The sequence below is a fragment of the Nuphar pumila genome, chromosome 13, assembly GCF_984573655.1.
Source record: "Nuphar pumila chromosome 13, dmNupPumi1.hap1.1, whole genome shotgun sequence".
Classification (NCBI taxonomy): Eukaryota; Viridiplantae; Streptophyta; class Magnoliopsida; order Nymphaeales; family Nymphaeaceae; genus Nuphar; species Nuphar pumila.
This window is the reverse complement of record NC_143261.1, coordinates 51765129-51791959: the sequence shown is the minus strand read 5'-3', so window position 1 is coordinate 51791959 and position 26831 is coordinate 51765129. Positions and strand designations below refer to the sequence as shown.

General features: G+C 38.1%; 1 protein-coding gene across 4 annotated transcripts in view; it reads right to left on the bottom strand.

Moving 5' to 3' along the window:
• Window positions 1-5214: 5214 nt before the first annotated feature.
• LOC149818362 (uncharacterized) overlaps window positions 5215-26831 on the bottom strand; it is a 134574-nt gene continuing 112957 nt past the window's right edge. For 2 of the 4 annotated variants that reach the window (XM_089984679.1, XM_089984678.1), the window contains 3 exons: window positions 13007-13146; window positions 6473-6740; window positions 5215-5875 (listed from right to left, as the gene is read on the bottom strand). In XM_089984679.1, the coding sequence (XP_089840805.1) occupies window positions 5543-5875; window positions 6473-6740; window positions 13007-13146 (741 nt within the window). In that variant the 3' untranslated portion in view covers window positions 5215-5542. Of the gene's footprint in view, window positions 5876-6472; window positions 6741-13006; window positions 13147-26831 lie in introns of those variants that run through there. The other 2 variants (XM_089984680.1, XR_016427158.1) reach the window with 2 other exon arrangements.

Below are 26831 nucleotides of genomic sequence, written 5' to 3'. Positions count from 1 at the left end.
TGAATAGTCCAAATTATATATCAATAAAGATAATGTCTTTATTGGTTCTGCATTATTGTGTGATGGATTGTATCGCCTGGAAACCCAAATCCATATCAAGAAAACTCTTAATACTATTCAAGTAATTGGCAATAAGCATAACATGATAAATTATCAATCATATCTTCTTTGGCATCGTCATTTAGGACACATCTCAAAAGAGAGAGTTCAACAACTTGTGAAAGAAGGGATCTTGGGATCCTTAGATTTCACAGATAATAAACCGTGTTTGGACTACATCAAGGCTAAGCAGACAAACACTTATAAGAAAAATGCCAAAAGAAGTGATAAATTATTGAAAATCATTCATACCGATGTATGTGGACCGTTTACCCCATGTTTTATGGGCCAAAAGTATTTTATCAACTTTATTGACGATTATTCTCGGTTTATGTATTTGTACCTCCTATTTAAAAAATCTAAGGTCTATCAAATTTTCAAAGACTTTATGAAAGAGGTAGAAAAACAAACAAGGAGAATAATCAAAATTGTTAGATCCGATAGAGGTGGGAAATACTATGGGAAATTTACTGATATGGGACAATAAGAAGGACCATTAGCTCGATTTCTGAAGGAATATGGCATTGTCCCTCAGTACACCATGCCCGGTAGTGCATATCAGAATGGTGTAGCCGAATGGCGAAATCGAACACTTAAGAAAATGGTCCGAGCAATGTTGAATTATTCAACATTGCCTGTAACCTTGTGGGGTGAAGCCCTGAGGACAGTCGTGCATATTTTGAATAAGGTTCTTACAAAAACCATTCCAAAAACTCCTTTTGAGTTATGGACAAGTAGGAAGCCTTCCCTTTCTTACATGCACATATGGGGTTGTCCTGCCGAGGCTAAACATTATAACCCCCACATAAAGGCTTTTGACCTTAGAACAACTAGTGGTTTCTTCATTGGTTATCCAGAAAGGTCAAAGGGTTACAAGTTTTATTGTCCATCCCATACACCACATATAGTAGAAACGAATAAGGCAAGATTTTTAGAAAATGGTTCTGTTGGGAAAGAGGCATTACAAAACCTCAATTTTGAGAAATCTCAGGATAAGGATAATACCCATGAGATAGATGATAGATTGCCTATCATTTTTCAACCAAGTGTTGAACCCACATGTGATGCACCCACTACAGAAGAACCATTAGTAGATAATACTGGAGAGTACATACAAGAGGATCAGGAACCTCCACCTGTATGGAGATCCACTAGAGTTAGAAAATCTGTTATTCATTCGGATTACGTGATGTATTTACAAGATCTCATAAATCTCATAGATGATGATCTCAGGACATTTATGGAAGCTATTGAAAGTAAGCAATCCTCACTTTGGATTGAGGCCATGAAAGAAGAGCTAGACTCTATGGCCAAAAACAAAGTGTGGGACCTTGTTACATTACCTAGGGGAGTCAAACTTGTTGGGTGTAAATGGGTCTTTAAGATCAAAAGAGACTCCAAAGGTAATGTTGATAAGTATAAAGTAAGGTTTGTTGAAAAAAGATTTACTCAAATGAAGGGCATTGACTATAGTGAGATATTTTTGCATGTCTCAATTAAAGAGTCAATACAGATTGTATTTACCCTAGTAGCTCATTTAGATTTAGAGCTACACTAAATGGATGTAAAAACAGTTTTCCTAGATAGTGAACTTGATGAGGAAGTTTATATGGATCAACCTCAAGGTTTTTCTAAAGGTGAGTCTGCGCATTTAGTTTGCAAGTTAAATAAGTCATTAAATAGACTTAATCAGGCCTTTCGCCAATGGTACATCAAATTTACCGAAGTCGTCCTGACTTTTGAATTTACAGAAAATATCGTTGACTAATGTGTGTACCTTAAAACAAGTGGGAGTAAGTTCATAATCATGGTTTTATATGTAGATGACATATTACTTGCAACAAACGATAAAGTCATACTCACAGAAACCAAGAAGTTTTTTTTCCTTCATTTTGAGATTAAGGACATGGGAGAGACTGCTTTTGTTCTTGACATAGAGATCCGTTAAGACAGAGCAAAAGGTGTTTTAGGCCTCTCTCAAAGAACCTATATAAATAAAGTTCTCAAAAAGTATAAGATGAAGAATTGTTCTCCTACTATAGCACCTATACTTAAAGGAGATAAAATGAGCTTCATGGATTGTCCTCAAACTGAAGAAGACAAGACAATCATGAACCAAATATCATATGCTTCAGTTGTTGATAGCTTGCAATATGCGCAAACCTGCACCCGACCTGACATATCCTATGCAGTTGGGGTTCTTGGCAGATTTCAGTCGAATCCAGGGTATGCCCACTGGACAACTGCAAAGAAGGTCATGTGGTATTTGCAAGGGACAAAATATTATATGTTGACCTACAAGAGATCGAAGCACCTTGAACTGATTGACTATTCGGATGCTGATCTAGGAGGATGTCCTGATAGTAGAAAGTCTACAACAGGATATATTTTCCTTCTTTCTGGTGGTATTATTTCTTGGAGGAGTGGAAATCAATCCACTACTGCTGCCCATACCATGAAGGCTGAATTCATTGCACTTTTTGAGATGACGTCACGGGCTATTTAGCTGCGGAACTTCATATCTGGACTCAAAGTAGTTGAATCCATTGGGAGACCACTTAGGATATTTTGTGACAATGAAGTTGTTGTGTCCTTTTCTAACAATAGGAGTATTACGTCATGCAAGCATATGTAATTGAAGTATTTTGTTGTCAAGGAAAGGACTGAGAATCAACATGTGTGGATTGATAACATTGGTACCAAAGAAATGGTTGCAGATCTTCTTACTAAGGGTTTGGTCCCGAGATTATATGTTGAACATGTAAAGAAGATGTGTTTGTCCATTTCGTTGTAATCAGATACACATTTTGTACATGTGATCACATATTGCAAAGGTTGATTCTTTTATTTATATTGCATAAAGTTTCTCTCTGTGTATAAAATTTTGTTGAGCAATATAAATTGGACCCGAATAGAATTAAGGCCTATCTATTCAAGTTGTAATTTAAATCATTTGGTAATAGCATATTTTTGTCCAAGTGAGAGATTGTTAGTTGTTTTGGATTTGGATTGAATCCAGATTCATTTTCCTTAACTAACAGTAATGGACTTTCAAATATGTGACATTTTGAATTAGTGATAAGCCCTCTTTTGAACATGAGTTTATCTGTAACAATTAATCAGTTACGGAAAAATCTCATAAATGAACTTGCATGGTTGAGGGGAATTCATGTGATTCTCTAAAGGCTTTCAATAATCGGTAATCAGAGATTTTTTCATATACGATTAGGGTCCTTGCTCTATTATTTTCATCTTGTGTTGTGACTCACCTAAGGCAGAGAAGAAGCTAGAGGAGAAGGCTCTCCCGTTCCATACATTCAGACACATGGTTTTTTTTTCTCATCGAGTAATGGCAGGGACATCAGGTACATGCTATTTTCCCTAATTCTGTATTTCTAGTTTTGTTACATAAATGCATGTATTGTTGCTTTAATTTTCTGGGTTTCACCTATGTTGTATTATCCAAGATTTTGTTTTATCAAAACCCTAAGGTCCAACACTTACCAGTCACCTGATACCAGACCCTGGGCTGCTTCATAGGCAGTGGTGATCTTATTCTTTCAAGAGCTTCCAATAGGGAGGATCATGAAGACGACAGCTCCAACGATTCAAAATCCTGTCGTTCTATGCTGCTCATGCTTAGCTCCATGCTTCTCTGGACCATATCTTGCAGTAACCTCTTTGCGGTTTTTTCTGCACCATCGACTCGGGCAGCAATATCATACACAATGGTCTCAATCATGGCTTCGGTGAGGGGTATCCCTTAGCAGGTCAAGAAGGGCTTGTGCTTGGTGTTCCCCCTTGCACTGTCAGCTGGAGGAGGCCAGGCTATGGTACCCGGACACTCCATTTTGCCTTTCATACCAGTGTCAACATGCATCAACACCAAGACACGGCATTTTACCTTTCGTACATACAAAGTTGTATTTAATTTATAACTTTATATTTTCAATTTATAACTTTATATTTTCAGCATACAACATATATTTTAGATATAACATATAGATTTAAATTATATTGAGTTTATTTTGTATTTATGTGATATATATATATAATCATATTCTCATACCCATGTTTTTTTAAATTGCTACATTTCATACCCGTACCCATACTTGTTGTACCTGCATCCATACCCAGGTGATGTAGAGAGAATAGACCCTTCAGGATGAGTTCCGTATACTTCTCTCTGCAACTCTGGCACAAGGCAAGCAATGCACCAACAGAATGCTCTATGCTGATAAGTGATCCATCTTCAATGGTCGCCACCAATCTCAGTATCTGTATCCCGCTTTCAGACCATGAGATTGCCATTATTCCTTCTTGACTTTGGGATATGGATTGAGAAAAAAAAATCACCAACATTTGGATCAATAGTAAACATTTTTTTTAATAATCCAAGAAAAAAACCCTCACCACACATTGGTTTGCCCTCGGTTGATATAAACCCTTGAGGTCTTCTCTACCCACCGAGAGAACACCCAGCTCCAACCTTGCAGTAAGAGACGCCACCTGTGGGTTTCAAACTTGTGACCTGTCAACTCGTGACATTCACAATTGGCCCCCAGATAGCCTTGTCAAAGGGTCAGGGTTTGCATACGACCCAGGTGAAACCAGACTTGGATCAGATTTTCAGGTATGGTATCCGGTTAAGACTCAGGTCTAATCAGGTCCACTATAATAAAATCCATACCCAGACCCGATAATAACTACATGAACCATACCCAGTAAAACCATATTTTTTTATCATTTTTACATTGAAAAATGACAGGTCTTAATCGGAACTTGGGTCGGGTCCGGATCTGGTATAAAATTTCACAAACTATAGCTGGGTTCATGTATTAATCAGACTTTCAGGTCCGGACCCAGATCTTAATCGGGTCTTCTTATTTATCACCATACCCGAACTCTATAGGGTTTGGTTCAGGTCGGGTCTGGGTAAACCAGATCCGTTGACACCCCTATTTGGGGGCACTACAAAGGACTTGAATCTGAAGTTTTGACGATTTTAAACAACCTCGGCATCGAAGGATGGTGGCAGGACCAACCATATGAGGCTCCATTTCATTAGCCCCGTCATGTTGAGAACACCCAACAACCCTGCCAGATATCTGGTAATGCACAAAAGATCACAATTTTTCAGCAGCATGCCTGAGAAAAACAGGATGCAATGGAAAACTTTACATTTCAAAGTACATCCTATGGACTGTATACAACAAAGCAGAAACGATGCACCCTGTTAACACTGCTAAAAATCAATTCATCAACCAAGAAACCAATGAAGACAACAAAGGACTTGCCCATGAAAATTTCCTTCACTAGAACGACTCCTCCCAACAATTCCTGGGCTCTGTAATTATCGGCAAAAAACTGAAAAGAACGTATGCGTTGCGTTGCAGCCTGTCATGCCCATCTACAGAAAAAAGATGACAAGCATCATAGATCTCTAGTGTCTGTGAGAATGTTTCCTGCTGCTAAAATAATTGTCTCCCTTCTCTCTACTTCGTCTCTGGATAATTCTCAATATTACAGAAACCACCCCGACGGCAGCCATCGCGTAGAAAGCTTGATATGGTGCCAATAGAAGAGCAGAAAAGTAACAGTAATAACCAGCAAGAAAGTACACAAAGCTTAACCCAACTTCTCTCCCACGCACACCAGGGAAAGAGAACAAGGGCATGTTATGTTCTGGCCTGCAACCACAAAGACCATGTAGGATGACCCCCACAGAAAGTGCTGAATCAATGAACCATGGGAAGCTCTGACCCATCCCAATTCTCTGAAAGACAACAGTCCACATGATTAAGTACACCACATAACAATTGTCACATTATTTCTGAAACTAATCAAGCTGCAATATACATTGTGATTATTTTGACAAATTAAGCAGTGTGAAAAAGCATTAATGAATCATACGGAACTCAATTAGAGCAACGTAACTTTGAAAATTGATAATGTGGTTCTGATCTGGTAAAAAGTACTGATGACGCACAGGTGGTCAATAAAAAACAACTGGTGTGTAAATGCAGCATAATGAGTTATCGATTACATAGTTTGATAAAAAGAAAAACAAAAAGACCCACTAGCCAGAGTGCCGACTTCCTTGATCATATGTCAAAACCAGGGAGCAAACTCTAATTTTTCAAAAAAAAGGAAACTTCAGTACAGATCCTAACAGACATAAACTTCAACCTAATGCAAGTCACGAGAATTGGTATTTTAAAAGATCAAGTACATTAAGGTCAGGAAAAAGGACTCAGTTAAAAATTCCTGACTGGAGAACAAGTTTATTGTTCAGGAGGGAGAAAGTGCATGGACATTTGGACTCATCAGTCATTGTATACTGAAATAACAAAACAAATATATCAATCCATACCTGAGTCCATGCAACAAGTGATGGAACAAACATAAGTGCTGCAAACAAATGCAACATAAGCAAGCCTTGTCGATAGTGAAAAATCTCCAGTTGTGTGTCTCCATAGCTCCTCACAGAATTTGGGCTGCTAGAATGGTTCTCTTCCATGGGAAGAATCTGATCAAATGGATCACCAGATCTAGATAGATTCGACGTACCACTTCCAGGCTTGACATTTAGCCACTTCTCCTTCCTCTGTGCATGACTGCGAAAGGAAGCCGCCAAAAAACTGTTACAAAAACAGTAGCTACCTCTTAGGAGATGAAGCCACAAAAGCTTGATTCATAAAGTAACAACATGAAATATTGACTCTTACTCAAAGCTTGTCAAGTATTTTAATATAGGAAAGGTTAAAGGGCTGGGTTATTTGTGCTTTGAGCCTCGTGCTCATGGAAAACCTTACCTGAGCAATCTTTCATATACATGTAGATGAGCTCATATCCTTAAATGGATATGCAAGATTAGGTTAACTATCATGGGGTGATGGAGGTGTACTGGGAGTTTCATTGTACTAAGGGGATTTCCATCGAGTGCTATGTGCAGGAACATGTATGGCCAGTACAGGTTGCATGGCAGCATCTTTTAGCAGCTTCATTAAATAGCAAGACTCAAAAACCAAGGGGCTTTCAATCCCAAATCAGAAACCTGGATGCACTTGGTGCCCAAGCAACAAGTGCCTCAGGGAAAGCCCACAGTCATTCATGATATTATATTTGCTGAACTTGCACAGGTGCTGCAGGAGCTGACAAACTTGTTAAAATATATATATATATATATATACACACACATCCGTATATATATAAGTATATATATACATATAAGTATATATATACATATATGTATATATATACTGTTTCTGTTTTTAGTGAAATACCCGATAGGGGTATTCTTGTAAAACCACCCATGTACTTTTTCTTTTTTACTTTTTTCTTTTTTCTTTTTCCTTTTTACCTTTTTTACTTTTTTTTTTCCTTTTTGTAAGATCACAAGGGGCCCCACACTTGTACTCGTTGGGGCCCCAACGGTCAGATTTCTGACCGTTGGGGCTCCCAACGACTACAAGGGAGCCCCCTTGTGGTCCCTTCTTTGAGCCTCCCTCCTCTATAAATAGAGGAGGTATTCTCCTCTTGTAAGCATCGGTTTTCACCCTTCTCTTTCTTTCTTCAATAATATACAACTTATGACTTTAAGTCATTTTCACTTTTGAGTGTTTTGTGTGTGCACTTTTAGTGCTTGTGCTCTTGACTCTTGTGGTCACTCTTTAAGAGTGCCTTTTGCTCTATTGGTGCTTCCGCCTCTTTTCATTGCATGGTATCAGAGCACGGTTGGTGATTGGGCTTCTCTTTTGCTATCTTGGAACGTGTGCCACTCAAAGTTTTGAAGAAAGAAAGTATATTTGGTGTTGATGGAACGTGACTCTAAAGTGGAGCTTTCTTTTAAGCTAATGGGTCCAACTATCTCATGTGGGCCTCCGCTATGGAAAATCATCTAAGAGGTAAGAAACTTTGGGGTTTTGTTATGGGAACTACTCCTGAACCCTCTCTTGTTCTTACTAAAATCGAAAATGAGATTGAAAAAGCTTTAGATGGCGATGAGCGCATCAAAGCTATCAATGACCATCAATCCAAACTTGAGGATTGGGAAAGTAACCATGCCAAAATTTTGGCATGGTTTATGAACAATGTTGACCTTAAAAATTGTAACAATATTGCCAAATTTAGAAGGGCCAATGAGGCTTGGTTTTTCCTTAAGGTTATGTATACCCAAAAGGATCTTGCTCGACAATTTTTTTGTCAAGAAAAAATCTGTTCCACCAAACAAATGGATATGAGTGTCCGGGACTATTTTAGCTCTCTAACCCCTCTTTGGGATGAACTTGCCCTTCTTGAGCCTAAATGAGTAGCTCCACAAGATATTGAGTTAAGAAAGAAACAAATTGAAAAGGAGCACTTTTTTCAATTTCTTCATGGACTTCGCCCAGAATTTGAACAAGTTAGGGCATCTCTTCTCCATAGAAGCAAAGCCCTACCTATTGAAGATGCCCTTGCCAAGATATGTCAAGAAGAAACTCGACTTGGCTTGAGCATTAAGAGTGATGGGCCTAGAAAGGGAATAATATGCCATTATTGTAATGAACCGGGACAAATTAGACCGGTTTGTCCAAAACTTAAAGGAAAGGTAGCCGTGGTTGGAGAAAATTCTACAAAGAAGGAAGAATGTACCAAAGAGGGAGATATCAAAGAAACTCTAAATCACATCTCCGAAGCTCTCCAACATCTTCTCAAGACTTCTCCTTCAACATCCGAAGCCGCCATCGCCTACTCTTCATCACCTCCAGGTATGTGGATACTAGACTTCAGTGCTTCTTTTCATATGACATCTCATAAAAACTCTCTTTCAAATGTTTTTTCCGAACTCATGTCCTCCTATGTTTCAATGGCCGATGGAACATCATTGAAAATTGAAAGTATTGGAACACTTGACTTCAAAAATTCTCAACACTTTTTGTTCCTAAAGTAAGAATCGTTCCAAAAATTAATTTAAATCTTTTTTCCGTTTCCCAAATCACCGATCATGGATGCCAAGTCTCTTTCTCACCTAAAGATTGCACTGTGCAGGATCTCCAGTCAGGAAAGCTGATTGGGCAAGGCCATAGAAGGGGTGATCTCTATTTTATGGACTTTTTGACGCTTTCATCTAAGTCATCTTGCAATCTTGTAAAAGACAAAAGTATTGGAATTTGGCATGAGAGACTTGGTCATCCAAATTTTGTAAAAATGTCTCTTTTTCCGTTTTTGAACAATACTTGTAAAGACAATCACATGACTTGTAAAGATTGCATTTTTGGGAAATCTAAAGCTACTCTATTTCCTCAAAGAAGTTACTTTACCACTCGACCATTTGAGCTTGTTCATTCCGATGTGTGGGGACCTTCCCCTCTTTTGTCTAAAGAAGAATTTTCGTATTACGTAGTCTTTATTGATGACTTCACTCGATTTACGTGGATTTACTTCCTAAGTCGCAAATCCGAAGTTTTTTCCTTCTTTAAAGAGTTTCATGCAATGGTTAAAAATCAATTTTTGGGAAATCTATCTATTCTTAGGTCCGATTCGGGAGGCGAATATATGTCCAATGTTTTTCAAAATTATTTAAAAGAAAATGGAATCTGTCACAAACGCGCTTGTCCCAACACTCCGCAACAAAATGATCTTGCGGAAAGAAAGCATAGGCACATAATAGAAACTAAAAGAACGTTATTAATTTCAAAAAATATCCCAAAATCCTTTTGGGCCGAAGCGGTTCTAACCTCAACATATCTTATCAATAGAACTCCTTCATCCTCTTTGAAAAATATTTCTCCATTTGAAAAACTTTACAATATGTCTCCCGATTATAAAAGACTAAGAATTTTTGGATGTAAATGCTTTGTTCTAACTCACAAAAATGATAAACTTTTTCCTAGGGCTATTGAATGTATCTTTTTAGGATATGGCGAAAAACAAAAAGGTTATCGGTGTTTTGACATACTTAAGAATAAACTTTATATCTCAAAAGATGTCACATTCCTTGAAGAGGACAATGGTTTTTCGCACCAACCAAATGAAAATATTGATTATTCCTTTCTATTTGACTTGTTACCTCAAGAAAACATCATAGATGATCATATTGATCCTAGTGAATCCCTTAGCGAAGATCATGTTGAACATCCAAATGATGATCAAAACTTAGAAGAAAATGTTTCAAGAAAAATACAAGTCTACTCTAGAAGGAATGAAAGAAATCCTCCTTGTGCCCTTGAAAAATTTTCCCAAAGTGAGTCAATCGAAGAGACCTCTCAAAGAAAGTCAAGTCGGATTTCCAAAATACCTAATAGATTTGTTTCTTATGATTCTTTTTCTCCTAACTTTCGAGCATGCCTACTTGCTCTTCACTCCTTTCATGAATCATCTAATTACAATGATGCTAAACAATATGATCATTGGAATGAAGCTATGGAACTAGAACTTAATGCTCTTAAAAAGGCACAAACATGGGAAATCATTGATCCTCCCAATGGCAAGAAACACATTGGATGTAGATGGGTTTGTAAAGTAAAAACTAAGAGTGATGGTTCATTGGAAAGATATAAGGCTAGGTTGGTAGCCAAGGGATATGCCCAAGAGTATGGGGTAGATTATGATGAAACTTTTGCCCCAGTTGCTCGAATGACTACTGTTCGAGCTCTTATTGCTATAGCCTCTGTTAAAAAATGACCTATCTTTCAACTTGATGTCAAAAATGCCTTTTTGAATGAAAATTTAAATGAAGAAGTTTATATGGAATCTCCTCCAGGTATGAATTTAAATAAAAAAATTTTGAAATTAAAAAAAGGCTTTATATGGACTTAAGCAAGCTCCTAAAGCTTGGTATGATAGGTTTAGTAATGTATTAATCAATTTAGGATTTTCTTCTTGCTATACTGACACTGCTCTTTTTGTTAAAAAGACAGGTGACTCCATTATTATGCTTCTATTGTATGTTGATGATATGATCATCACTGGGAATGACAAAAATGGAGTAAATGATGTAAAGTCTATGTTAAAAGAAACTTTTGATATCTCTGACCTTGGTTATTTGAGATATTTTTTAGGGATTGAAGTGGCTTATTCCCCGCGAGGATACATCCTATCTCAAATGAAATTAGCAGGTGAAATTTGTACAAAGTCAGGAATATCTGATGAAAAGAAAGTTGAGACTCCCGAAGTTATTAATGCAAAACTGAGACTTGGAGATGGTGTTCTTCTTGAGGATCCAACCCCCTACTGTCAATTAATCGGATCTCTCACCTATCTATCCATCACACGTCCAGATATAGCTCATGTGGTTCATGCAGCAAGCCAGTTTCAGCATGCACCTACTTCGGTTCATATGGCAGCCGTAATGAGAATTGTGCGATATATCAAAAATACTATATCCAAGGGACTCTTCTTATCCTCTTCCTCATCCCTTGATTTAACTGTTTTTACTGATGCTGACTGGGGAGGAAATCCCAATGATCGTATCTCAATAACGGGTCTTTGTATTTTTTTAGGTGAATCCCTCATTTCGTGGAGATGCAAGAAGCAACAGAAGGTTTCACTGTCATCCACTGAAGCTGAATATCGGGCCATGGCAATGACAACTATGGAAATCGTATGGCTCAGGAGTTTCCTTGGTGACATGGGCGTCCCCATTTCCACTCCCACCAAGCTCTGTTGTGATAACAAAAGTGCGATATATATTGCCAGCAATCACACCTTTCATGAGCGGACCAAGCATATCGAAATGGATTGCCATTATGTTTGAGACGAATACCTCAGAGGGACTATCTCATTACCATATGTTACTTCAGAGTATCAACTAGCTGACTTCTTCACCAAGGCGCTCCCAACTCCACGATTTATGTTTCTCCTTAGCAAACTTTCGGTCTTCTCCCCGTAAAGTTTGAGGGGGCGTGTTAAAATATGTATATATATATATACATATACTTATATATATATACATCTGTATATATATAAGTATATATATACATATATGTATATATATATTGTTTCTGTTTTTAGTGAAATACCCGATAGGGGTATTCTTGTAAAACCACCCATGTACTTTTTCTTTTTTACTTTTTTCTTTTTCCTTTTCACCTTTTTTACTTTTTATTTTTTTCCTTTTTGTAAGACCACAAGGGGCCCCACACTTGTAGTCGTTGGGGCCCCAACGGTCAGATTTCTGACCGTTGGGGCTCCCAACGACTACAAGGGAGCCCCCTTGTGGTCCCTTCTTTGAGCCTCCCTCCTTTATAAATAGAGGAGGTATTCTCCTCTTGTAAGCATGGGTTTTCACCCTTCTCTTTCTTTCTTCAATAATATCCAACTTATGACTTTAAGTCATTTTCACTTTTGAGTGTTTTGTGTGTGCACTTTTAGTGCTTGTGCTCTTGACTCTTGTGGTCACTCTTTAAGAGTGTCTTTTGCTCTATTGGTGCTTCTGCCTCTTTTCATTACAAAACTTGCTTTCAGAGTGTTGTCCCATTATGCCATCTAGAAAGAGGAAAGCTTGAATTCAGCCTAATGATGATCTTGGATCGGTCTAAGTCTTTACTCAATCAAGTTTGGATCAATCAACTCGACTAAAGGCACAGAATAGCAATTTTTTCACAAAAAGAACACAGTGCTCTCTCTCTCTCTCTCTCTCTCTCTCTCTCTCTCTCTCTCTCTCTCTCTCTCTCTCTCTCTGTGTGTGTGTGTGTGAAACATGCAGAAGCACCCAAAAAATGAAGTATAAACATTTAATAAAGGTAAACAAGGCTGTTTGAAGTGCCCATGTTACAGAGTACATGACAGTCATTCATAACTTGCACATTTGCTCGATCAAATGTTCCCTTGAAAACTAGATAATTAAATGGTAAAATAAATTTAGTGTGTGGATATGCGAGATATTTCAAGAACAGGTTGCAAAAATGGATGATTACAAACATACCTGCAGAGGGCCCCATGACAGTTTGAAACATGAGAAAGAAGAAGCACGATCAGCCCCAGGGCTGGATGGACAAAGCAAACCAGTGGAACTGTGATGACTGCTACAACACTAGCAGGATTTCCTTGCAGGAAACGAGCGACCTGATTGAAAAGTTACAAATAACAGAGAAAAAGGGTTATGATCTGTCTACCCCATGACGATACAGATGCTATCCTGCACACACACGTGTTAGAATATGGTGCTCTAATATGTTTTTCCTATATATATATATATATATATATATATATATAGAGAGAGAGAGAGAGAGAGAGAAACCCTCTAGGGGTATTTATGTAAAATCCTCTTGTAATAGGAATCTGTCCACTAGGGACAGATTTTCTTTTTTTACATTTATTTTTGTCTTTATTTTTAAGTTAGGGATTTTAGGCTTTGGCCAAGGGCATTTTTGTCCTTGTCCATGTAGCTCCCCAACAGCTACAAGTCTCTCTCTCTCCCTCTTATGTACTACATAAAAATGGGTCTTTTGCCCCTTATTCTTTTATGCATTGTGTGTGCACATTATTGTTCAATAAAGATTATTTGTATCTTTTGTGTGTTTGTGTATCGTGCCCATAAGTGGCTTTTGTGATTGTGCACCTTGTAGCCCATTAGTGGTATTGTATTTGTGCACATCTTGTTTCATTACTTGGTATCAAAGTTGTCACAACCTTGATCTTGGTGAAGCTTGTTTGTGTAGACGTGAGATCGTGGATCGTGGACTCGTAGTGGCCAAAAGAACTTCGCTTTCATTCTCTTTTTCTCCCTCTCTCTCTCTATTTTTCTCGATTTCTCTTGTATATATGGAGGATGAACGAGAAGTGATTGTCACCATGCCCATGAGACTCAATGACACAAACTATGTAATGTGGGCATCCATAGTAAAGCATAAAATTTGGAAAAAGGGTCTACGGGGCTTGGTGGACGAATCCGAGAAAGAACAAAAACTTGTGCTTACCAAGAATGAAAACGGCAAAAAAGTAGTGTTTCAAAGAGAAGGAACAAAGTTATTGTCACTACGAAAAGAGATAAAATGAGTGAAAGGACAATTTAGAACTATCCAATCATGTTTTTAGTAATTTTGTTGAAAAGAAAGATATTGAAAATTGACATAGGATATTAGGACATCCAAGTATATCAAAAACATATTTATTCCCTTTTCTTGAAAATTATAATGAAAGAGATTTGATTTGAAAAGAATTGTATTCTCGAAAAAGTAAAATCTTTAACTTTTGGACCTAGCCATTTTATATCTAAAGAACCATTTGAGTTAATACATTCAGACAGTATGGGGAATGGCACCAATTATGTCAAAAGGAGGAGTTTCTTAGTATGTTATATTTGTGGATTATTATAGTAAGCACACAAGGATTTATTTTCTTAGACTCAAATTTGAAGTATTTAATTGTTTAAAAAAAAACATAATTATGTCAAAAATCAATTTAAAGCCTCCATTAAAATATTTAGATATGATTCCAAAGGAGAATTTCTATCAAATGATTTTAAAATTACCTTGATCAAAAAGGGATTACTCATCAAAGATCTTGCCCCTATACCCCACAACACAATGGGTTAGACAAAAGAAAACAACGGCATATTATTGAAACTACTAGGACTCTTCTAATATCCAAAAATGTTCATAAAAGGTTTGAGGCCGAAGCTAGTCTTACAACGGTATATTTGATTAATGAATGCCTTCTACAATTCTGGAAAATATTTCTTCTATTGAAAAACTATTTAAAATCCCTCCTGATTATAAAAGATTGAGAATCTTTGGTTGGAAATATTTTCTGTCTAATAAAAATGATAAGCTTTATGCCAAAACCATTCCTTGTATTTTCTTAGGCTATGCCGAAAACCAGAAAGGAAATAGGTGTTACGATATTGAAAATAAAAAACTTTATGTTTCAAGAAATATAACTTTTATTGAAAAGAAAAATGGTTTTGAAAAATTTGAGTCTAATAAATCATGTGATTACTCTTTTTTGTTTGACTTAGTGCATGATAATGTTGTTAAGCATGGTATTGTTGATGATCATATAAATGAAAGTAATGAGGTTCATGATATGAATGAGTGACAATGAGGACACTGATGATACTCATGAAAGTGATATTCCTATTATTGAACCTCACAATGAAATTCAAACTTATTCTGGCATACTCAAGATCATCCACCATGTGCATTAGAAAGGTATTCACAAAGCCAAAGAATAGAGCAGTCTAGTATTAAAAGATATGCAAGAATATCCCAAGCACCTAGAAGGTTCGTATCTTATGAGTCATTTGAACCCAACTATAGAGTTTGCCTTATGGCCATTCAATCCTATGTCGAACCAATCCTCTTATACTGAAGCCAAAAATCATCATGAATGGATTGAGGTCATGAATAAAAATTTGGAAGCTTTATAAAAGGCTAAAACCTATGAGATTCAATCCCTACCTATAGAAAAAAAAACAATATGATTAGATGGGTGTACAAAATTAAAACCAAAAGTGATGAGACACTAGAAAGATACAAAGGTAAGCTAGTAGCTAAAGGGTTTAATCAAAAATATGAAATACATTATGAAGAAACCTTTGCCCCAGTAGCTATAATGACTACAATTAGAATTCATCACTATAAAATCTATTAGAAAATGATCTATCTTTCAAATAGATGTTAAAAATGATTTTCTTAATAGAACCATTAATAAAGATGTCTATATGGAACCTCTTCTTGGGTTGGGTTTGGCAAATGGGAATGTTCTTCATTTGCGAAAAGCTTTGTATGGCCTAAAACAAGTTCCTAAGGCCTGGTACGATCGATTTAGCAATATGATGGTTCAACTAAGATTTAGATCCTTATATTGGCACTGCATTGTTTGTTAAGTCTTTTGATGCATGTATAGTCATTTTACTCCTCTATGTGGACGATAAGATTATCACAAGAAACAAAAAATTAGTCAACTTTTATACGACGGATCTTGGTTTTCTTCATGTTTTCTTGAAATTGAAGTTGCTTATTCACCTCGTAGGTATTTTCTGTATCAAACTAAATATACACTAGAGATAATTAAAAGGTTAGGTCGTACTAATTACAAGAGAGTTGACGTGTCAGAAGTCATCAATGCAAAAATAAAGAAAGATAGAGAACCTCTGAAAGAGTCAACTCTATATCGCCAAATGATTGGTACCCTAACTTACATTTCTATTACTCGTCCTGAAATTGCTCATGTTATTCATATTGCTAGGCAATTTCAGCATTCACCCACTGCAGTATATATAAGTGTTGTAATGAAGATAGTTATATGTCACGAAATGGTGCGGATTCCAATACACTCCAAGATGATCTCCAAGACTCAAAACATTATACAAAACTTAAGAATTAAAAGACATCAAAATGTAAAAAGATAATTTTATTCATAATGGACATTAAAAGAAATACAAAAAATAAAATTACATTCAAAGCTCACTACAATGCACTCAACGAAAAAAACAATACAAAACCCTAATACTACCCATCACTCTCTGACTTTACAAAGGCACACACCCTCCCAGATTTATAGAAAAGAAAAGAGAAGGAGAAAAGAGGGGGAAAGGCCTCAAATGGGAGAGAGAGCTCCCAACGGCTAGAATTCTAGTTGTTGGGACCATGGTTTTAAAACTCGCCGAGTCAACTCAGTGACTCGGCTGACTCGGCTCGGCTCGGCCCTCCAACGAGTCAACTCGGCAAGCTAAACTCATTCTGCGAAAACTCGGGCGAGTTTTGGGCACTTTTTTCTTTTTTCATTTTTCAAAGGCTATGGGCATTTTTTTCATATGTAAGTGTTCATTTTTCAAAGAACAAATAGCATAATAACAATAGGCTTACCAACTTAATATAAAATCACAAAATTAGTAAAAGTCAATCAAATTTCACATGTCCATTCATTCCTTTTGGTAGCTCCAGGTAAGGAATCAAACCCAATACCCCTCAATGAACATAGAGTGAATCCACTAATCCAGCTAACATAACTGATCCCTCATGCAACCATCTCTGAGACCTACACAATAGTTGGCAGCCAGCCTGTTCAAAACCAACAGCATAAAATGCCCACATTTATCATTATAATATATATACATCACAACATTCTCATTATCCAAAGCTTATATGCATTTATGTGCAGATATATAAGGCATGGTCCAATCAACTCTACATCAGAAACACACTTACAAATATCAAGATAAAGTTCAATGTTCCCAAAATTTTACAAGGATTTTCTGAGGCTTTGCAACACAACAGCTATGTCCATATATTCAGGATGTAAACCATGATCGAGCATGGCTATTAAAGTTCTTGAAGCTAGTAATTAAGTCATTCTTTATATATTGTCTTGAAAGACTTGCTCCTGCTTGTGTAGTTTCTTTAGTAAATGTGAGATTTGAATTAAGAGCAGTTTTACTTAATGTTATTTTACTTATTAATCAATTAAACTAGTAATTAAGTCATTCTACAAACCTTTATATGTTTAAATGACAATTTATATATTGTCTTTGTTTTAAAATCAAAAGTTAACAAAACCCGGTCCGAGTCACCGAGTTGACCCGCCGAGTCACGAGTCAATAAAGAACGAGTCGAGTTCCGAGTCACGGGTTTTAAAACCTTGGTTGGGACTAGCCATTGAGAGCAAGTCAAACTAGTTTGACTTCTCCCATATATATATATATATATATATATATATATATATATATATATATATATACTACATTAATCTTAACACCCCCCTCAAACTTACACTATCTCATTGTAAGTTTGAAATTACAAACGAAGAAACCCATTACACAATGTCTTCGTAGACTTCATAAGTTTTTTCATTTGGCGCTTCTTCAAGGAGTGCTCAATCATATGCTTTGTTGAGAGTTATTATCATGAGGGGGTTATTGGAAATTAGAAAAGTTATAAGGTGGTCTGGTGTATATTTTAACTTCTCATTGGTCTCTTGTGTAATTTTTTTATTGACCCTAATCACTACTTAAGGGTGATTAGGGCTAATCGTGAAGACAACTTTTTCTTTTCTCCTCTTCAACATGGTAGCCTTCAACGTCTGGGAGGCTGAGACATCCACCAGATCTGATTCCTCTCCTTCTTAATCGTTCTTCCATAGTTTCTTTTCCAAATATCTTGTTCCATCTAATCGACCTCTTCAGCTGATTGTGATAAAAAAAATTACCACACGATCAGGGATCTAATCTAATCTGCCCTGATATGCAGATCTGATCAGACTCCCTCGATCTTTCCTATTGTTGCGCTGTGGACATGCAGATTTGATGTGTTGGCAAGTTAGGTGCATCTGATGTGGATATGTCAAGCAGATCTACCATTATGTGGAGAGTTCGTGGATCAGATCTGACATCATGATCGTGTTGCATCAGATCAACGATCATTCTGTGATTGGGTGAAGCAGATCTGAGTTCGTGGAATAACTGGGTGTCGTGTAGCCTGGAGAGTTGATGTTGGGTCAGATCTGAACGGTGTGGCTGACTGTCTGTGGCTCATATCAGAGTCGTGATGATGAGGTAGGCATCAAATCTAAAGTCATAAGGTGGTGCTGGAATAAGATCTAATCAGATCTGATTAGATCATTTTTTGTGTGCTCAGATCTGAAAGCAATCCTGGCATCTTAATTTAATCTTTTTATATAGTGTGGTATAGTGTGATATAGTGGTGACCTGTTTATTATCCCGCTGGAGGTGTTTGGTATATATATATTTATATTGCAAGACAGGGGCTGTATCTCAGATTGCTTGCGATTTATTCTGGTTATATTTATCCAGCTCATTGGATAGCTTCTATCAGCCGTGAATACTATGGCTGAAATAAAGTCCGGTGATGGTGATCTAAGGTCTGAAGTGTCTGCAGAGTACAAAGCCTTTGCTAATCCATTTTCTTATGGGTCGTCCGTAAAGCTGGCCGACAATAATTATGAAAGGTGGTCGAGGACTTTCATGATGTCTGTGTCAGGATATCGTCGAAAACATATCTTGTTAGAAAAGGAACCAACTGAGAAAACCGGGAAATATGCCACATGGCAGGAAGATAATGACATTGTTATGTCTTGGATTATAAACAATATTCAGCCACATATTGCAGACGGCTTAATTTACTATTCTACTGCAAAGGAGATGTGAGACTCATTACGTGACACGTATTCTCAAGACAAAAATGTCAGCAGAATTTTGCAAGTCGAGCAAGAAATATTTAAGCTGCAGCAGGGCGATCATAATCTTTCCCAATATTATGCATCAGTCAAATCTGCCTATGAAAGGCTCAACTCCGTTTGTCCTCCCTGCTGCACTAATCATAAGACTCATCAAGAGCAGACTATGGTGGCTTGTTTTCTATCTGGATTATCACCTGATTACTCAGTAGCCAAAGTACAAATGCTTACTGGCTCTGAGATCCCTACTCTAGCTGATGCCTACAACCGGTTAAGCCGTCTTGCTGTTACACTTTCTCAGTCTCATGGGGACTCTCAGACTTCTGCTCTCATTGTTACTGGTGGACGAGGACATGGTTTTTCTAGTTCTTTCAGAGGCAGAGGTCGTGGAAGAGGCAGTGGAGGTCGTAGCAGGCTTCAGTGTATCTATTGTGGCAAGCAAGGGCACCTTGAGGATCGTTGTTGGGATAAGAACCCTAAAGTTCGTCCACAGAGCTCATCATCATTCCCCAAAGCCACTGCTCAGATTGCTTCTTCCATCACTGAACATGTGCCTACCTCTTCAACCAATACGATCACTCTCAGTCGTGCAAAATATGATTGACTTCTTTTTCAGAGTTCTGCTTTAATGTATGTCTGTACTGTAGTGACCGATGGGGCATGCTCTGCGGGTACTCAGGTGGATGATGGGAGTAAGATTGGATTATTGACTCTGGAGCATCTCGATACTTTTGTGGAGATGCGCATAGTTTCTCTACACTGGTCCATACATCTGTTCCTCGTCATGTTAAATTGGCAGATGGTAGATTATCCCCAATGGTGGGGGAAGGAGATGTGCATCTTACCCCTACATTACAGATTCAACATGTCCTCCATGCTCCACAGTTTCCTAAGAATTTATTATCCGTAAGCTAGCTTATAAAAGAACTAAATTGCAGAGTTATATTTGACCTTGGTTCTTGTGTATTTCAGGATTTGTTGTCTGGGAAGAAGATTGGTGGAGGCCATGAGGAGGCAGGTGTTTACTATCTTACACAACCATTTGAAGTAGCATCTTCATGTGAGGAATCAAACTCTAATTCCTACCAATGGCATCTCAGATTGGGTCATCCTTTTCTTTCAAAACTTCGAAGAGTCATTTCATAAGTCTCTCCTATAACATCCTTTCAGTGTGAAGCGTGTCAGTTGGGTAAGCATCATCGTAGTTCCTTTTCCTTAAGTCAGAGTCGTTCTAGTCAGAGTCCTTTTGATCTAATTCATGTTGATGTTTGGGGACCTAGTCGGGTTCCTAATAGATTTCAGTCTAAGTATTACATTGTCATTGTTGATGACTACTCTAGAGTGTCTTGGGTCTTTTTAATAAAGGAGAGATATGAAGTATTGTGTGTTCTCCAATCTTTTATTCTTGAAATAAAGACTCAATTTGGTTCCATTGTTAAAATTGTTCGTACTGACAATGCTCTTGAATTCAAATCTAGCAAACTATTATAATTTTATCGAGATAATGGGATTTGTCCTCAATTTCCATGTGCCCATACGTCCCAACAAAATGGGGTAGCTGAAAGAAAACACTGACACCTTTTGGAAGTAAGTTGAACCCTTATGATTCAAACAAACATGCCAGCTTCCTTTTGGGGAGATGCCCTTCTTACTTCATGTTACCTTATTAACAGGATGCCATCTACTGCTCTTAATGACCAAATTCCTATCAAACAACTTTATCCTGATTGTTCTTTATTCAAAGTTGCTCCTAAGGTATTCGGTTGTGTTTGTTTTGTGTAAAAACTGGGACCTACTACGGACAAACTAGTTGCACAGGCAGTTAAGTCTGTCTTCCTTGGGTATCAAAAAAACCAAAAGGGATACAAATGTTTTGACCCCATTGCTCGTAAAGAGTATATCAGTGCGGATGTCACTTTCTTTGAGACTATTCCTTACTTTTCGCCTTGTGCGTCTCGTGTGAATCCTGATACGCCTAAATCGTTTCCATTACCCATTTCTCCTATTCCTTTGGAGTCGGTACCTTTAGGACCTTCATTATGTTCTGATCCCTCTTCAACTCGGTTCCATGATCCTCCATTGGTGTATACTCTGTGAGAAATAACGCTCGTTATTCTCTGCATGGTCCTGTCATCTGCAGAGAGAGAAGAGAGAGAGGGAGAGGGAGAAAGAGAAAACGATATCAAGAGAAAAGGGGGTCAGTCCATCGTGACTGCCCTCTCATTCTATTAATACAATTAGTGTGTAAAACTAGGGTACGAAAATACCCTTTAAAAGGAGTTAATATACATTCTATACTAATTGGATCTGGACCCGATCCATTATATAAATGGATCGGGTCAGCCATATACAAATGACTTCTTCTTTTCACCCTCCCTCAAGTTGTGCATGGTGTTGGACCATGAACAACTTGTTCTTCAGAAACCAAAATCTATCCTTTGTCAAGCCTTTAGTGAGGATGTCAGCAACCTGTTCTTCAGTTGGCACATACACAGGCTCAATCTCCTTGTCTTCAACCTTTTTTCTAATAAAATGTTGATCTATTTCAATGTGCTTTGCTCGACTATGGTGGATGGGATTGAATGACATGTTGATGGCACTTTGATTGTCACACAACAACAGTGACCGAGCAATCGGTTCTCCCATTTCTGTCAGGAGATGTCTAATCCATGTGCCCTCGGCCGTGGCAGTGGCCATCGATCTGTATTCAGCCTCGGTGCTTGATCTAGCAACAGCCTTTTGTTTTCTACTACTCCAGGATACCAAGTTTGGCCCAATGAAGCTGCAATAACCGGATACTGATCGTCGTTCGTCTGGATCACCTGCCCAATCAGCATCAGCATAAGTGACGATCTCATGGCCCTCATGGCCCCCTCCTGGATCTAATTCTCTTTTCTTGTATACCAACCCATCACCAACTGTACCCTTCAGGTAACGAAGTATACGTTTGACTGCCTCCATATGTGACATACGAGGTTCATGCATAAACTGGGATACTTGATTAACCGAATATACTATGTCAGGTCTAGTAAAGGTCAGGTATTGCAACATGCCCACTAAGCTGCGATACTTAGTGGGATCTTCATATATATCCCCTTCCTGTGACCTCAATTTCTGATGAATGACACTTGGAGTGGTTAACGGCTTACAATCTGTCATGCCTGCTCTGCCAAGAATGTCCAACGTGTATTTGTGTTGAGTAAGGATAAGGGTATCATTTCTGTTATCAACTTCTACCCCAAGAAAATATCGCAGCTCTCCCAAATCTTTCATCTTAAATCTCTGATTTAATAACTTCTTCACCTGCTCAATGTGACTTTTACAGTTCCCTGTGATGATGATGTCATCAACATATATCAACAGAAGAGTAGTGACTCCTTGTTCATTGTGAATAAATAATGAGTGATCCAAAAGAGACCGAGAGAAGCCATGCCGTTGTATTTCTAGAGAAAAACTGTCGAACCAGGAACGAGAAGCTTGTTTCAAACCATAGAGTGCTCTCTTTAATTTGCATACATATTTTTTGGCGTCTCGTTCTGCATATCCAGTGGGTTGTTCCATGTAGACCTCTTCTTTTAAATCCCCGTGTAGAAAGGCATTTTTTACATCCAGCTGGCTCAATGTCCATCCATGTTTAATGGCTAGACTCAACACAATACGAATGGTCCCCATCTTAACTACAGGGCTAAAGGTTTCATCAAAGTCTTGGCCTTCCTCTTGTGTGAATCCCTTGGCTACAAGTCGAGCTTTGTACCTTTCGATGCTCCCATCTGGTTTATATTTTATTTTGTACACCCATTTTGACCCAACGACATTTCTGTTCAGTGGTCTAGGCACAATCTCCCATGTGCCACATTCATGTAAGGCCTCCATTTCTTCATTCATTGCTTCTACCCATCTTCTAGAGCTCGCAGCTTGATAGAACATAAGAGGCTCATTCTCTTTACATATGGATGTCAAGAATAGCTGAAAGTCCAATGAAAATTTTTTATAACTTACCCACCTGTCAAGCGGATGTCGAATCCGTGAAGATCTTCTGATATCCATTTGCTGCGAAATAGATGATCAAGAAGGATCCGTGTTCATACAAGGAATGGATGAGGGTTCTTTCTCTCGCCGAGTGTATACAATACCCTTATACCTTGTTGGCTGCAAGTCACATGTGACAGTTTCCTCCGTTTGGGTCTCATTGGCTGAATACTCATGTGGCTCATTCTTACTGCAATTTTCTGAACATTCTACTGTACCATTGGAGAAGAGTTCTGAATTTAACCATGGGTAGTATACCTCAATGCTGGAGCTTGAGTTATCAGTATCCACCATAGTTGAATTATTATCCTGATCAGCAAAGTTCATTTCATCGAAAATAACATTCCTTGATATTTTGACACGCTTACTCAGGGGATCATAACACCTGTACCCTTTGTAATCTTCGGCATATCCTATAAACCTGCATTTCAAAGCTTTATCTTGGAACTTGTGCCTGAGTGAGCTATCAATGTGCACATAACAAACAGACCCAAACACACGTAATTCATGATAATCAGGTTGTATGCCAAAAAGAGAGAAGTATGGTGACTTATTTTCTAAGATATTCATGGGCAAGCGATTTATCACATGAACTGTGGAGTGGAAGGCCTCAGTCCATAATGATGTAGGGAGATTGCTCCCGTGCATCATGCTCATTGCAGTCTCAACAATATGTCGATGCTTCCTCTCAGCAATCCCATTTTGTTGAGGTGTATGAGGGCAAGACACTATTCTCTTTATCTCATTATGTTGAAGAAAATTAACAAAATCACTCGAGGAGAATTCACCTCCTCCATCACACTGGAAATTAAGAATGTTGGTAGAGAAATGATTTTGAACGAAAGAGTGGAATTTCTGGAACAATCCAAAAACTTCTGATTTGTGCTTCATAAAGAATATCCAAGTATAACGTGAATAACTATCAACGAAAATAAGATAGTATTTACTGCCAGAAAAAGAAGTAATTGGAGCAGGACCCCAAACATCTGAACAAATGACCTCAAATGGCCTTGAAGCTCTTTTATTAATGGAAGCAAAAGGTAAGACATGACTCTTACATAAATGACAGCTAGGACATTTTGTATCAACGACTTCTGAACTCAGACTGGACTTAGGAACAAGATTATTCATGACAAGTTTTTCAATAAAATGGCGACCACAATGGCCAAGACGACTATGCCAAAGTCTTGGCTTATTACTTTCAGAAACATTAAATAAAAAATCAGAATCAAAGACTTGGTGAGGCTTCAAGGATGAATAGTTGGGATGAATGAAGGAAGGATCTTCTTGGAAGATGTACATGTTGCCCCATCGTTTTCCTTCAGCGAATGTCCTCCTCGTACGAAGATCCTTGACATAAATAGAAGAGGGAGTAAATTCAACTGAAGCATTTGCATCATCAACAAACTTTGAGACAGAAACAATGTTCTTTTGAATATTAGGAGCATGGATGACACTTGGAAGTTTAAGAGAGGACTTTGACATGTGTATAATGGCATTTCCAGTATGTGAGATGGCATGATGTGATTCATCCCCTGTGACAATGCTATTCTTTCCAACATAAGGTGTAAGAGTCAAGAGTTTACCTACATCACCTGTAACATGAGTAGCTGCTCCAGAGTCGACATACCAAGTTCCTTTGTCATTTTGTTTCATATTCAATCCTGCCAAGGCTGCCAACAACAACTCTTTTACTTCTCCATCCTTTCTAGCCTCTGCTTGTGGAGCTTTCCCTTTGTTTTGAGGATTAAACCAACAGTTCGCTTTAATGTGCCCTTTCTTGTTGCATAGGAAACAGGTGGGAATGGGTCTTTGTCCCTGAACATTGGGTGTTGGAAGTATGCCACGACCTCCATAGTTATTTCTCCCTTGTCCTCCTTTTCCTCGAAAAGAACTTCCTCTACCTCGACCATAACTCATTCTCATAGCCAACACATCTTGTGTTCCGGAATTCCCATGAAAGGCTTCAGAGGAACCTTTCAGATTCATCTCATATTGCAACAGTTTTGCACGAAGATCTTCAAACTTTGGAAGTTCTGGTAAACATAGTAAGGTTGTCGTCATAACATGGTAATCTGGCCCCAATCCACTCAAGGTTTGTTGTACTTTATCTTTTTCACTGACAAGACACCCAACAACAGCCAACTGATCTGTGATGCCTTTCATTTTATTCAGATATTCCATAATAGACATGGAATCTTTCTTCAGCATCTGAAATTCTCGCTTAAGAAACATAATTTTTGCCTCAGAGATTTGTGAATATGTTTGAACTAACATATCCCACAGTTCCGTTGCCGAACAATCATCAGGAAGAGCAATAAGGACCTCCTGTGAAAGAGTTGAGGTAATATACGCCACTAACGATTGATCCCTCTTCATCCAAGCAACATATTCTGGATTCTTGTGAAGAACAACAGATTGTTCTCCTTTATCATCGGCCTTTTCTTGCGAAAGAAATTCTGGAGGTGGTGGAATCGATCCATCCAGATGACCAGAGAGGTCCTGACTCTTTATAAACGGGATGATCTGTCTTTTCCAGGTTAGGAAGTTACAGTTATTCAGTTTTTCAGAGACTAGTTGGCCGAGGAAACTTGAGGACAGGCATGAATTTCCATGAGTAAAATCCATTTGATTGAACTGACACTTAGGTATATAAAAGAAAAACAAAACAAACCACTGCTTTGAGTACTCGACCAGTGAAAATACTCGGCTGATAGATGTCAACAGAGAGAGCAACAGAAAACAGAAACAGCAGGGATAAACAAACAGCAAACACTTCTTTTCAGATCCAACGAAGACAGAAAAACAGCAAGGATTAACAAAAAGAAAACAGATTAACAAAAAGAGAATACTCGGCTGACAGATGTTGACAGAGAGAGCAACAGTGATTTGCAGACACTCCTTTTCGAGTCAACGAAAACAGAAAACAACAGGGATTAGCAAAAGAAAAACAGATTAACAAAAAGGAAAAAACACAGAAATCTGAAATGAAAAACAGAATCACGATGATAGAATCTCAAAGGAAAAGGGAATCTGAAATGAAAAATAGAATCACGATGATAGAATCTCAAAGGAAAAGGGTTTCAGAAATAGGAAAGAGTTTCAGAAATAGGAAAGAGTTTCAGAAATAGGAAAGAGAAAACCTGTCCTTGTGGAACCGACGTCAACCAGCCTCTTTTAGATCCACACAGATCCACTCACCTGTGCCTTCCGTTCCCTGATTCACGTTGATGCCTCAGTCGAGTTTTTCAGAAATAGAAAGGAGGTAACCTGTGCCTTACGTTCCAGATTCACGCTGCCTGTGCCTTACGTTCCAGATTCACGCTGCCTTACGTTCCAGATTTACGTTGATGGACAAGAAACGATGCAGCCCACGCAGATCCAGACCGAGGTCAACCAGCCTCGTTTAGGCCAACCACACTGATTCACGCACCTGATGCCTTACGTTCCCAGATGATAGCTCTGATACCATGTGAGAAATAACGCTCGTTATTCTCTGCATGGTCCTGTCATCTGCAGAGAGAGAAGAGAGAGAGGGAGAGGGAGAAAGAGAAAACGATATCAAGAGAAAAGGGGGTCAGTCC